General features: G+C 47.1%; 1 protein-coding gene across 2 annotated transcripts in view; it reads left to right on the top strand.

Annotated features, from left to right (window-relative positions):
- The window catches only part of TTC28 (tetratricopeptide repeat domain 28), a gene marked incomplete at both ends in the record, with an annotated part of 95,455 nt that overhangs the window by 52,878 nt on the left and 28,232 nt on the right, over positions 1 to 14,345 (top strand). For both annotated transcript variants that reach the window (XM_080355055.1, XM_080355054.1), the window contains 3 exons: positions 54 to 201; positions 1,980 to 2,252; positions 3,981 to 4,111. In XM_080355055.1, the coding sequence (XP_080211181.1) occupies positions 54 to 201; positions 1,980 to 2,252; positions 3,981 to 4,111 (552 nt within the window). The remainder of the gene's footprint in view (positions 1 to 53; positions 202 to 1,979; positions 2,253 to 3,980; positions 4,112 to 14,345) is intronic.

Genomic DNA, 14,345 nt, shown 5'->3' with positions numbered 1-14,345 from the left:
TTTGTGACTCCTACCAATGAAGTAATGGTTGTTTCTTCCCCTTGATTTTTCAGGCATACTTCCGACAGGGTGTGGCCCTGCAGTACCTGGGACGTCATGCAGATGCACTGGCAGCGTTTGCGTCAGGACTGGCTCAAGATCCCAAGAGTCTTCAGCTTTTGGTTGGCATGGTCGAAGCCGCCATGAAGTCTCCCATGCGAGGTAAGCGCCAGGAGGTTGCTCAGGGGTGGATCTGCTGCTGAGGTACTGGCAGGTGGTAGGTTCAGTCCAGGGGTGACTCTGCCAGCAGCTGAGGACGGGAGAACCTGCAGGCCTGAAGGGAAAGATTTCAGGATTTGACTTCTCTGCTGAGTCAGCAGGTGCTGAAAAAGGAGCCCAAAGTAGGAGGAGGAGCACAAAAATATTCTGTTGAGTCAATGGGACAGCGAGATGGTGGTGCCCAGCTTGAGGGGCACTGGAGATGAATCAGCCTGGTGTTGTGCAGCAGTTCCAGTGAAGTCCTTGCTGGTTTGTCTTTTGTCCGGTCCTGGTGCAGAGAGAGGTGTGGGCTGCTGTGGCCACAGCTTCGTTGTTACCTGAGACAGCTTCCCACAGCACTCTGGTGCTTGCCCATGGGGAGCAGGGACTCTTAAATGCTGCAGCAGTGTTGGCCCAGAAAGCACGTCAGCAGCTTCTGCATGGTACTAATGTGTCTCAAAACACAGTGTTCCGCAAGGCAAAAAGCTGCTCTGCTAATTCACTTATGTTCAGGAAGAGCATTGAAACTGCATGGACCTTGAAGCCGTATTAGCTGTACAGTGTTTTGCCTCTCTCTCATAATGTCCCTGTTTCCAGGGTTTTCTTCTCCAGAGGAAGGAAGCAGTCTCCTCATTGCTCTGTTTCTCGTGCAAGCTTTAGGTTGCAGTGTCTTAATGGTGTTTCCTGGGAAGGAACATGGCAATTCTCATGCGCAGCAAATGCTGCTGGGGGCCAAGCAGCACTGAAATGAAAAAATATCCCTGTTGGTGTTTCCTTTTTTAGAGTGTTGGGGTTTTTTGCTGTCCTTTGAAATGAATTCATCTGGAAGTTTCTGTCCTATATAGCAATTACCTTTTGAAGCTAATTCCATTTGGTACCCAGAGGTACTGTGGCTGCTGCTTAGAATGCAGGCGATGTGGTGTTTCTCTGTGAGCATCGCGTTGCTCTGTTTCTTCCCTTACTGTTTGCTGTTGCACAAGAGCAGTGCTGAACTCTGGGTCTGCCCTTCTGTTACCGTGCTGGTTCTCTCTTTCATGCCGGACTTCAGGGTTACCAGGAGCACCACCCTTGTGTTTTCCTTTTTTCCCTTTCTCCTTGTCTGTGCCTCCCTCTCTCTCCCTATGTTTGCCTGGATTATCTGGCTAGGATCGTAATTAAGCTCCTTAAGACAGGAACTGAGTTTGTCCCTGCACTTGCAGTGCTAAGCATGATACGTGGTGGCATGCTACAGCAACTATTTCTGCCCTCTTTACATCTGCATTTAATCCCAGGATTCGATTTTATGTTGGTAACTGGCATTGCATTCGCACTGTTTGCATCTTCAGGGAAGTGTTTAAATCCTCTTTTGTCATTGTTTATACACTTAGTGTATAAATACTTAGTACACTTAGTGTATAAACACTACCTACAAAACTCTGCAGGTGTTTTCTGTGTTCCCTCTGCCATGAGGCCAGTCTGCAGAGCTCACTGTGAGGCTGCTCTGCTCGCTGGTGCTCTCCTCCTGAGTGCTTTCTGCAGGGAAAGCGTGAGCTTGCCCCTTCATCTGTCTTGGTATACTAGATATTAGATGATGCTTTTCACCTCTGCGCTCCTGTAGTAAATCTTGGTTTGATTTGGGCAGTCTGGCCCTTAGCTCACATGTATTTTGGTTGCCAGAAATGAAGATGAGTTGTGAAGGTGATTTCTAGATGCAAATAACTTGGTTTGTTGAGGGTAACTCTGCCTTTGTGTTTGTATTTCAGAGTCCCTGGAGCCCACCTACCAACAACTGCAGAAGATGAAGCTGGACAAGAGCCCTTTTGTGGTGGTGTCTGTGATTGGGCAGGAGCTTCTGACCGCGGGACACCATGGAGCCTCTGTGGTGGTGCTGGAGGCCGCCTTGAAGATCGGCACTTGCAGCCTGAAGCTGCGGGGATCAGTGTTCTCTGCGCTGAGCAGCGCGTACTGGTCCCTTGGGAACACGGAGAAAAGCACTGGATACATGCAGCAGGACTTGGATGTAGCCAAGACTTTAGGTAAGAGTTCTCTGCTTGCTTGCTTGAGTACTGGCTTGGTCCAGATGGAACAAATTGATAGTTGTGTTGACGGTCAGCATCCCTCTGTAATGCTCAGGTTCCTGTGGGATTTCACAAGCTGCTCAATCAAATCTGAAATTTCCAAAATGTGCAAACTACAGGTCTGTGCAGCCCTTTTACCTCTGTGTGTGAGGGGGCAGATGATGAGTGAATGTGCTATGGCTTTACAGGGTTGTGCTGGTTTGACTGAAAATGAGTTAATTTTCTTCCTGCAGTTAGAAACTTTTCTTTTTCATAGTTAGCACAGCCATTATTTGGACTTAGTTTGAGAACAAGAAGATAATGCCCCTGGACAGAGTTAGTGTTTTTAATTGCTCTGGTCTGAGAGCCAAGGACGTTCTGAGTGCTGTGCCCACAGGTGTGAGGCATCGAGGAAGAGGGGCAGTGATGGGGCAGAGCTTGACTGACATCCAGACTGATCAATAATCCCATCCCATTAGCATCACGCTTCAGATTTAAGGACAGTCAGGATCTTCTGCTCTCTCGCGCGCGTTCTCTTTGCCTTCTTTGCTCTTTTGTCAGAGCCAGGGGAGTTCTGCTCGGGGTGTTTAGTTCAGCCGTTTGCCATCCTGCTGTTTTGCAGAGGCCTCAGGGCCTTTCTGCCTTTTTCCTTTTTTCTCTCTTTGGGATCGGCTGTTGGGACCAGGTGCTGTTACCTGGGACTGTCTGCTCAATGTGGGTGGAATTGCATTGAGTATCTTTTATTTTTTATTCCATTTCGATTTTATGTATATATTTAGTAGTAGTATATTAGTATTTTGTTATTTTATTAAACTGTGTTTATTTCAATCCAAGTTTCTCCATTCCCTTTTAATTCTCTCCCCTATTTGGGGGGTGGGCACAAGCAGCTGTCATGGTTGTATTGCTAGCTCGGATTAAACCACAACAAGGGTCCTCAAATTTACCCATGTCATGTATATGGGTAATGATCTTACCCCTTTGTAGTCTTATGCTCAGAACCTTAAATGAGTCTTAAATGAAGTAATCTGTTTCTTTTAAGAATTAGATGGAAAAAGGTACTCAACTTGAGCTTCTGAAGCAGTTGCCAGGGAAGAGACAAATCGAAAGTGAGACAATGGGTGAACAAGGGGGCCTAAAAGATAAAAAAATTGGAAATTCCCTCTTGTGTATGGTATATCCTGCACAACACTGAGGTTTCAGGCTTTCAGGGTGCTGTAGGAGGGGAAACTATGTGTGAGACAGAAAGGCATAACCTTGCAGGGGTGGAGGAGACAGGGACTGAGGGCTGGGAGAACCCACTGAACATGGAGGGACTGCTGTCTTGAAGACAGCAGTGGATGTGCTTTGTGTCTGAGCTGAGCTTTGGAGAAAGCTGGCATCCTCTTTGCTTGGGCCATTGACTGACTTCCATAAACAAACTGCTGATGTTAAGCAAGGAATAAACATGGAAGAATGGGAGATTGCCAAGTGTTAGGCCAAAGAAGAAATTAAAACAATTCTAAAAATAAGATGGATGACTGTTGTAGAAGTTTCTGAAGGCCAGCAAAGAGGAGAGTTTTAGCTGGGTATTAAACATCAGGATGAGTCTGTTCTGATGCTGGTTCTCACACTGGAGCATCACTTGCACACTGTGTTCCAGTCTTTCCAGCAGCCGGTTCCAGCGATGCCTGTGTTGACCAACCTTTCTTTTCTTTGCATGTGACCCAGGTGACCAGACGGGAGAATGCCGAGCTCATGGGAATCTGGGCTCCGCATTCTTCTCCAAAGGAAATTACCGGGAGGCCCTTACTAACCACAGACATCAGCTGGTGCTCGCCATGAAACTCAAGGACAGAGAGGTAGGAAGCTTATTAAACAGACCTAATTGGGAGTCAGCACTGCATGGTGTTTTGGAGAGATGGAAACATGCCAAGAAGCCTTGTCTGTCTGGCCTGTTATTCTGAGAATTTGGAATCTATGTGATTTCTCCTCCCAGACGTTCACTTGCTTTTTGTTAAAGAAATTGTACCAGTAGATAATGTGTGAGTGAAAGTGGTGGGATGCTTGGTTTGTCCTTTTGCCTCTCCTGCCTCTGGTTTTCATGAGCTCTGAGCAAGTTGTTCTGCCTCCTCTCCCTTCCTCTCTGTTTTGCCCACAGCGCGTTGGCTCTGGGTCTGAGGGCAGGAGCTGGTGCTGAGCAGATGTCAATGCACCGTCTCTGCAGCTGAGCCCTGGCTGTCCCTGCTCCTGTGTTCCCTGTGTCCCAGGTGCTACCGGTCTGAACGTGGTTAGAATGCATCCTGTGTTGTACACTCTCCAGACAAGTGGTGAGCTAGCTCCCTGCCCAGAACGGTCACATAAAATATGCTTTGTTTAAAAAGCCGCAGAAAGAAAAAGAATCCATGCAAACTCGAAAATACAATGTTGTGTAAAGTGTAGGGTTTGCTTGGGCTGGATCTGATTTGCCTTGACCATTTACCATCCAGCTCTCGAGGTGCTGTGCTGGGCTCCCTGCCAGGCCAGGGAAGCGTGCTGCATGGGCTGGAGGGTCTGTCCCAGGAGATCTCTCCTCAAAGTTCACTGTAAGGACAGAATCATAATTCTAGTGCAAGTTACAGATACAAAAGCTGTTCCTGTCCCCTCTGATGGATTCCCCTCTCCTGTGAATGGGAGAGCAGGGGGTTTTGGGGCAGGTGGAGGGGTGTTCAGAGGCAGCGGGGCAGGTGTGAGTTCGTGTAAGCGCGGGTGGGTTTGGGCTGGTCTGAAAACTGGGGAAGATCAGTTTGCCACTGTTAAGTCATTGAAAAGATCCATTGGAATTAGCTAAGTGCTTTACTGAAGTGTTATTTTATAATTTAAATATCAAGTAAACCTTGGAGAGATGTGTCTTTCAGTAGGTTATGGAAGCACTGTGACTGGGGAAGGGACCTACTAGATATTTCCATGATTATTTTACCATCTGGAAAACCTCCTGAATCACTCCTGATTTCCTTGTTTCTGTTCATGCAGAACAGAAAAGCTGTTACTCATGGTTTTTATAGTTTTCTTGATGAGGGGTCCCTGTTCCCGCTCATAGTCTAATCTGCGTAGCTGCTCCTCCTCCGTGGTGTTTCTCTGAGTGACCGTGTCAGGGAGGGGTGAGGGACACGTGGGGACCTCCGCAGCCTGTACTGGCCTGGGGACACGAGCACTGGGGCATTTCAGTGACTTCAGATCCCAACGGTCGATCTGGGAGGAATGAAGGTTAATCGTGATAGTTCTTAGTGTATGACACATCTGGGCACATAATTAACAGTTATTGACAACAAATTACTACTTGGTTTAGCAAGAAAGCTGAGCTTCTTGGATTTCCTGTAAGATGTAACCGCAGGAAATTAATTTGGCGCTTTCTGATGACATCATCTTGACCACAGAACTTCCTCTGAACAAAAAACTGTTTTTCTTGGCCTGCTTCGCAGACATTTTTATAATGCAAATGTTATAAAGTTGCAGTAGTGCTGATGTGAATTCCACCAGAAGGGAATTTGGTGTAATGAGGTAGTTGTTTTACCTCCAACTGCACAAAGGATTGGCTGAGAAGGTGAAAAGTGCTCCTTTGTACGGGATGCTGCCGCCCTCGGGGGGAGCGTTGGGTTCCGGGGCTGCTGGGGCGAATGTTTGTACCAGAGGCTGCTGCTGGATTGTGTTGCCCATGAACCCAGGAGGGAGTCACAGAGGGTCTGCCTATACATTCACATCTGTCCTCCCACGCAGACCTTGGGAAGGGAAACTGGCCGGGACTCGGTGCCCGTTACAGTTACCGCCCGGGTGTCTCCACGAGTGTGTGTGAGAATCCTCAGGAGGGTGTGCTCAGTAACCAGACTGATGAACTAGATACTGCTACTATCTCAAGAATTTTTTTGGAAAAAATTGCACATAGAAGGCAGAGTTCATGTTTGGTACAGCTTCAGCAGATTTATTTTTTTTGCTCAGAAAGGGGGGGTGATGAAGATGGTGATTAGACCTGGGTAGTTAAGTGGCACGGAATAAAGGTGTTTATTAAGCAGGCTTTCTGTGGGTTTTCTGTGTCACCTGGATCTTGCATATCTATGAAATTTCCTGTGTGGTATGGGAGGCATCAGAATGCAGAAATTCCCATCATAAAGACCATATTATCGAAGCCTACAAGAGTCAAGAAGAGGTGCCACAGTTTGTGCTGCAGAGGAGGCATTGCCGTGGAGCTGACTGCGACAAGGCTTTGGCGTCAGGGGACTGTCACGGTGGAAGGTTGTCAAGGATAACTGGCTGCTGTGCATCTCTGGACGAGGAGCGTTAGTGACATATGGTTCCTGTGACACACACACTCAGTGTCTGGATTCAGTTGGGAATTTGCAGATGCTGCAACTGTCTGAACCGACTTTATGTGCAGCTCAGCCATGGGTGGTTGTTCAGGTTTGCAATTCTGGTAGTTTTTCCCAGTTCCTTTTAAAGCATGCCCGAGCCAGCAATGAAATGCAGCATAAAGCTCCTACACTTTGTGAACTACAGCTACTTACTGTCAGGCTGTGCAAGTCAAAGATCAAATTTCACTTTCTTATTTCCAGAAGGAGATGCAGAAGGATAGATCATTCCTTTCTACTGAAATCTGTAAATTCTGTAAAGCCAAGGTTTTCTGCCCCTTCCTGAAGGGAAAGGGAAATGCTTTCCAGGTGTCCTTCCTGCCGTGCTTTGTCTGTACAAGCCACATCTTCCACTGAATAGCAAAGCTGTAAGTATTTAGCCTTTTGCTTGAACTCCTTGTGTGCATTATGGTACAGGGCAAAACAATTATTTTCCGTGTTCCCTACCAGTCATTTTAGAAATATCTTGACTTCTAGTTAGATAAGGAAAAAGCCTGAGACGCAGTCTGAGTTAGAAGTGGCAGAACTGCCCATATGGAGAGGTGGTCTGTCCCTGGGGCTGCAGATTGTTCAGAAAGGAAAAATCTGAAAATCTTATGATTACAGTTCTCTTGTTATGTTTGCAAACAGTCTGGAAAACGAGGACAGGATATAAATACCTCACAAATGAGAACTGGAAAGAGTCTTCAGGCTAAAGCAATTTGTCATGCATGAAAACATTGACTAGGATGTCAGAAACAGGTTGTGGAGGCACAAGTAGTACTGGCTGCATTAAGTGACAGAGCTTTGCAGAAAATGAGCAGAGAAGGTATTTTTTTCTCTGCTTTTCTATTTTCTGTCCCTTTTCTTCTTCTGTGGTGAAGCTATTGCTTGAAAATAATTTATTACATAGTTGTCTTCCAGAAGTGGATTGTCTGCTGCCCATAGCAACATGAACAGGAAAGTCTAAGAGGAGAATATACCTCATTCCTTACAGCTTTATCGCCTCTGACTGGAGTTCCAGAAGTAAGGAACAGGCGGAGGAGGGCTTTGATAATTGATAATCTGTATTAGTGGTTCATGCAGCCACTGCTAATAGAAGTGCAGAGATGAAAAGTTTAGGGTGGAACCACTGCTACTCTCTATTAAACAAAAAAATAGCTTTAAAAAATTAGTGTCTCTTTGTTACTGATACCACAAGAACATCAAGAGATTACAGCCCCTTGTGTAAGCACTATGTGTGTATTGCAGAGATGGTAACTTTGCAGGAGTCTCCTCCTATTCTTATGTCAAAAAACCCCAGTATCTGATCAAAAAGGTCAAGCAGTGAGAAGAGGAATGAGTGACTGTGGTATGATATTCAAAAACATTTTTAGTGCATGGGATTACCTCTTCACTCTTGTTTCTCCATTATGCCTTCTGTTTTTCTCTGGGGTTCTTTTAGGGAATCTTTTGAGTCCTAGAGATACTTCCAAGAAATTGAAAGAAGCTGGTTTTTGATTCAGCCTCTGCATGAGAAACAGCTTTCCAAATCCCGTGGCACTTTACACAGGGTTTGCAAACAGCAGAGTGTTTGATCAGGTTGCTAACCACTCAAGCAAAGGCTGCTCCCAGCCCCTGCTCTCCAGAGAGGTGAGAGACCAGAGTCAGTTCCTCGGAACTCAGTGGAAAACCACCCGCAGAAACTGGTAAAAAGGTCAGGCCCTTGCAGCTCATGGACTGGATACTTGCAGAAAGGGTCACTTTTCCTTTTAAAGCTGTTGTCTAATGTGAGCCCTGGATGAAGCCTTGGCATCATGGAGCCTTCTTGCTGACCTCAAGCTGATTTTAACATGTATTTTCATTATTACTGGGGGTAAGCTGCTCAGAGTCACTCACTGCCCAGCCTGCAGCGTCCACCCACAGTCTCCCAGTGTGGGTTGGCTGCTTTGGGGGAGGCTGGCTGCTTTGGCAGGAGTTTCCCTGCTGGGGCCTGTCAGGATCTCCAGGGTTCAGCTGGGAAGAGAAGGGGCTCCACAGGACATCCCAGCACATGTGCACCACTACTTTCCCAGCTTTTTGAGAAGGTGTTTGCAGATCCTGGTCCATGTCTTCCAGCATCGTTGCTGATTTTGTACTAGACTTGAGGGTGATCGGTTTTATAGAACTGAAACCTCAATACTGGCCACTTGCTGGGAGCAGCTGGCTGAGCAGGTTGGGGTAGCACCGCTGTGGCTGCTGGAGAGGGCTGTGGAGCAGCCAGTACAGAGTCAGGTGAGACTGGGCCACACTGTTTTTTTCCAGATTTCCTAACAGGACAGAAGCTTTATTTTTACCACTGCTGCCCTTGAAGTCTCAGGTTCTGCAGGTGTTGTGATTTCAGCTTAATGAGAACTCATGAGAGATTTGTCTCAGCCTGCAGAATGTCTCCCTGGACGCTTTTTGCAGCGTTGTTCAGTTCACTGAAGTTCAGTCCTTGTCTGGCCCAGATGTTTGGCTCTGTTGTTGGATGCACGAAGTTGCAGACACACACTTCCAGTTCATATTGTTCCCACGTATACTTACACTTCAAACAGCTGGTCTTTGAGTGGCCACTGGCTACCCACTGGGACTCAGGGCTCTGACCTGTGATATGGGTTTACCATGAAACCCTCACTAAGAAGTGTGGTGCTATCCTTTGCTCACTGATCTCAGTCTCTCACAGCAGACTGTAACCAGCTGCTAGGAAAACACTCGCCATAGAAGTTCACTGGAGAATTCTGGGTCTTCTAGGGCACTAGTGCTGCATTACATCTTAGACTGGATTACCTGTGTGGGTGAGAGGCCGAGTTCAGTGATGTGAGCAACCGTAGTGCTTGAGCATCCAGTAGCTGGATTTGTATAACAAAGCATAAATTCTTTGTCTTTCTCTTTCTCTCTTTAGCAGCTCTTTTAAAAGAAAGTCATCTTAACTGGCTTCATACAGGTCTATCCAGTTCAAATGTGATAGGATTAAGCAGAACAAAGGGAAATCTGACCAGTGCAGGAAATTTGGGAATGCACTAAAAGGCCGTATGCTTTGTTTGGACTTGTGACTCAAAAGGGAAATGTAATACTTCCTGAGGATCTCCTTTAAGTGTCCTCACTTGACCTCCACAGCACACGCTGTTTAGCTGGAAGAAATGCAGTCTTCTGGTTTTACTTACCCCTCGCAGTATCTGCAAAACCCAGCACTCTGCAGAGTCCTGTACCCAGTTGTGGTAAAAGAAATGAAGCAGAACACTTGTGTAAGCTTGGGGAGCAGTGCTCTTTGCGTTCTCAGAAGGCCCACCTGAGCCAAGGCTGTACTGACTTTGCAGCAAAGCGGTATCTAACTCTACAAGCAAGAGTGCTGTTAGGATTGGCCCAGGTCAGCACACTGCTGTAGGAGTCAGAGGTTTCTTTGCTGGCACAAAGAGCTTCTCTGGGTTCTGTGAGATCTGAGTTTGTAATGTGCTGACTTATGCTTCCAGGACTGACTTTGACCAGGGCATGAGTCACTCCTCAGCATCACCATCTCAGAGAAGCCTGTGGTTTTAAATGAGGGCTATTTTTCTTCCATCATCACTCAAAATGTCAAGTCAGCCATCCTCCCTGAAGTGATTTCACACAGGAGCCATTTAGACTATGTCCAGAAAGCTACCAGATTTTGGCTACTTGGGATAAAGATCTGTGAGCCCCAGGCGATGCTTTGACTTGATGCTGAGGTCCACCTTGCAGTGGATTTTGAGTTCTTTGTCTCAATGGAACGGGAGCTCAGTGCCACAGACCCACCCTAGAGAAGCAGCTTGGTACCCGTACCCAATGTGGGGGCTGTGGTGGCAGCTCGCACAGCGAATGGGAACAGCCTTTCAGTGTGAGGGACAGCTCATCCTGTTAGTGCTTTCAGATTTAAGTATTTATTTGCAATTGTGTGTTCAGAAACAATCTGTTGAAACTGCCTTCCCCTCACCACCTCCAAAATACACTCAATGAATCCGAAACCTTTGCTTGCATTCAAGAACAAGCGTGTGTGTGTGAGGTGTGCTGGTTCTCCAGAAGAACGTGCTCCTGGCCATGCCACCAGCTGTCTGGATGCAGATGTTCTGGGAATACGTGGCTGCTCTGTTGGATGCAGCTCCGCTGCTGCGTGTAGGATCAGGCGCTGCTGTTACCCACACCCATAAGGAGAGTGGATGTGCAGAGGAAGAAGGAGCATGCTGCAGTCAGGCTCTTGAATTTCACAAACGCTTAGTCTGTGCCAGTGATTTCCCCACCTTGGCTATAAAAGCTCGATCTCTGATCAGTCGTAATTGATGTCTGTGTTTGGGGATTAAGGCTACTGTATAATGAGATACCAGGCAGAGCGTTTACACCTTGCCCATTTTAGAATTACTCTACAGTGTTTTCATTTAAGGAGGCTGTGTAATCACTTAAAGAATTGTTTAAATGTAACATAACTGGGACATGACCATTCTCTGGCAAGGGTGAAATATCTAAGAAACACATCTCTCCAAATCATCAGGTCCCTATTAGCTGTCATTCTGTGATGCACATCTGCTTAACATCAGACTCTTTACCTTATTCAGCTGAAAAACCTAAGCTGGCTGTTGCTCCCAAGAAAAAGAGAGCAGATAGAAACCCTTTTTAGAGCTCCTTTCTGTGCCTCAGCTCAGTGGCAGGAGAATCTGCTTTCTATTAAAGTGAAAAATTGCATAATTGGAGGTGTAAGCAACCCCCACTGTTAAATTTGTCTTTGTCAGATGTACAAAGAATTGATTTTCTTCGCTGATGCAAAACTCTGCTGGTATGAAGCTGTAGACTCCCATCACCCTGCTACCCAGCCGAGGTTTGTGCCAGCGCTGCTGGAGCCTTTTCACATGTGTCAGCCGTGGACTGTCACTGCGACGTGGGGACACTGGTGCATGTGGGAATGCCCTGTGCCACTGGCCCAACATGGAACTGCTTCGAGTTCCCGGTGGATCATATTGCACAAAGGATTTTATAAAGTATACAGTGATGAATTTATCTTCTGGAACCCTATTACTGACCTCTCGAAGTGAGTCCTTGGTGTCCCCCAGCAGACCTAATCACCAAATTGTTCCTGAGTGCTGCTTTAATGTCCCACTCCCGATATTTTGGCTGATGGTCCCCGGAGCACGTGGCAGTGCTGGTGTTTGTCTTGCTGGAGAAGAGCTCCTGCAGGTCCCTGGCCCAGGATGCCAGAGGTGCCGTGGGCTCCTTGTGCAGACTTTGAGGTGACTGACAAGTGCTTCTCTGGAGCACTCGGACCAGTGCAGACCAGCAGAACGAGCACATGGGGAGCATGGGGGTGCAGCCATGTCGAGGGCACAGGCAGCTCCTGCCTTTGTCTGGCCACCTGTGCCAGCACCGGCTGAGCCTCTGCAAACAGCCCATCATTCCAATCGAGTCAGGCTATTTCTTGTCAGCCCTTTACCATTCGTTTTCCATTTCTCTTTTTGTCTCCTACTTATTTTTATTTTCTGCTTCTCTTATCCTCCTCCCACGTGCCCTGGTTTAGATGATCCAGCCCAGGGCACTCAGACTTGTAAGCCTGGTCTTTTTGTGCGCGCTGAGAACACTTGCCATGCTTAGACTATTCATTCTAGGTCTTTACTGTGAGCCTGGAAATGCTGTTGGGCAAAGGGATTAGGAGCTGTGAGAAGAAACATTTCCAGCCACACAAATTTCACTTCATATGATCCACTTCCCAGTTTGAGAGACCTCCTGAAGATTTCTTCCCATGTACAGTATGAGCAGTCTCTGCATCTGGCAGGTCTGTCTTTGTGCACAGAAAGTCTGAGATCTGCTGCTTCCCATTTACACCTCTTTTCCCTGGCCATAGCCCATCAACATCATCCGAGTCTCTGTGTAGATGGCTCTTTGCCACAGCTCATCTTATTCAGCAATCTGCACACATAAATGTCCGCTTTATTTTTTTAGCAGCCGCAGGAGACACCAGTTTTCATTGACTCCTTGTTTTCCAGAAAGACGTTTCCATTCTCTTCCCAGTTGTATCAGAAGTGCTGCTGGTGCTGATGGCCTGTCTTCTACAATTAATTGAGGCTTCTGAACCACTTCTGGTGATTGCGTTATGCTGGTTTTAACTCTGCCCAAGGTGGCGTGCCGGTTTGTTTGGTGCAGCAGTGAGCGTGTTGCTCACCAGCTCCGCTGCACCCTGAAGCCTGGAATGGGCCCCGTGCGGTGTTTTGGTCTGGGCTTGTGTAAGGTGTCTGAGATTGAAAATGACTCAATACTATGTATATATTAATCTTAATGAAGATTTATGTAAAAATTGATTAAAATTCAGAGCAAAAATTTCCATGTTGCTTTTGTAGCAGCCTCAGAACAGGCCCTGTTAGACTCTACTTTAGATAAGAGCCTTTCCTCGCTGGTGTCAGCCAAGAAATTACTTCACTGCGCTGCCCCAGAGCGTGCTCAGAAGCTTTGTCCCCAGCCTGTCACTGGGGTGCAGAGCTGAGGAGTTGCTGCCAGCTGCTCCCCTCTCTGGGCTGCAGTAATTACAGCAGCAAAAGCAACGTGTTTCTAGTTCGTTATAGTGTGAATTGGTGGTGTGAAATCGGTGTTGCTCAGCCCTCTGTGGGGCTGAGTCCGAGGCTTCCCCGTCCCGCTGTCCCCGGAGCCCCACGCCCCGCAGGGCTGCGAACGCGGCTCCGCTCTGCCGCTGCTGCGCTCACCTCGTCTCGCACCTTGAATGAAGTTCATTGCAGCACTAAGTGAAAAAAATGGAGATGTTTTCAATTCTGGCAGTTCTTCCATTATAATTAAGCTGCCTGAAAGGATGCCTCGGGGAGAACGAATGCAGCTTGGCTATTTATGGAGCTGGCCAAGGGAGAGCCTCCTTATAATTTCTCTATCTTATGACCTATAAATTGCACTTAATAGCTACTCTGTCACGTCAGGTTCTTGTATCATAAGAGATGGTTTCCCTATTAATTTGGATCAACACAGCATGTTTACAGTTCCTCAGTGTGGAAATAATACTCTGTTAATGCTGCTGACCACAAAAATAATTTATCACCTGTGATATCAGCCTCTTGCTCTGGCACATAGATCTTCTTGACTTAGCATTACTCTTGCAATTGTGATGTAATTTTAGTAAAAAACAATCTTTAGGAAGGTTTCTCCTGCCACTGTTTCTGAAAGTCAGGGGATGCAATTTCAATAGCAAAATGTGGTTCTAGTTCAAGAGGTGCTGAGCAACTTTCCTCCTATTGAAAAGATTATTCTTTATATCTCGTGTCTAGATAGTGTGGCCAGGAAGAGGTTAATCGTTTGCCTTGGAGAAAGGAATTTAAATGCTGCATCTGTGGGGCATAGCCAGTCTGCAGGTGGGAGCCAGGCAGGAACATCCCAGTTTATGGAGGGGAGGTGAGGGAATGCCCAGGATGAGGGAAAGCTCTGGACCTGGGGTAGCTCCTGGTGTGACTCTGCAGGGAGGAGGTGGCAGGACTGCCTGCTGTGACACTGGGCGGCTTGGAGAGGTTCATTATGGCCGCTCAGGGCACTGATGGGAGTCACCACAATCCCTTAGCTCCTCCAGCTGCTTAATGTGTTTTCCTTCCAGCCTTTATGTCAGTGTGCGTTTGTGTGCTTGTAGTGTGGAAGAGGCAGCTGCTTGCAACAGTTGAAAGAGGTGTGCTTGAATCTACAAAGTCATAGGTGAGCTTAACCCTGGAGATCCTCTTGCTGTCTGGACCGTGCTGGGGAGTTGTGG

The sequence above is a fragment of the Nesoenas mayeri genome, assembly GCF_963082525.1.
Source record: "Nesoenas mayeri genome assembly, chromosome: 17".
NCBI lineage: Eukaryota > Metazoa > Chordata > Aves > Columbiformes > Columbidae > Nesoenas > Nesoenas mayeri.
The sequence above is the reverse complement of the archived record's forward strand: the minus strand, read 5'-3'. Positions and strand labels throughout refer to the sequence as shown.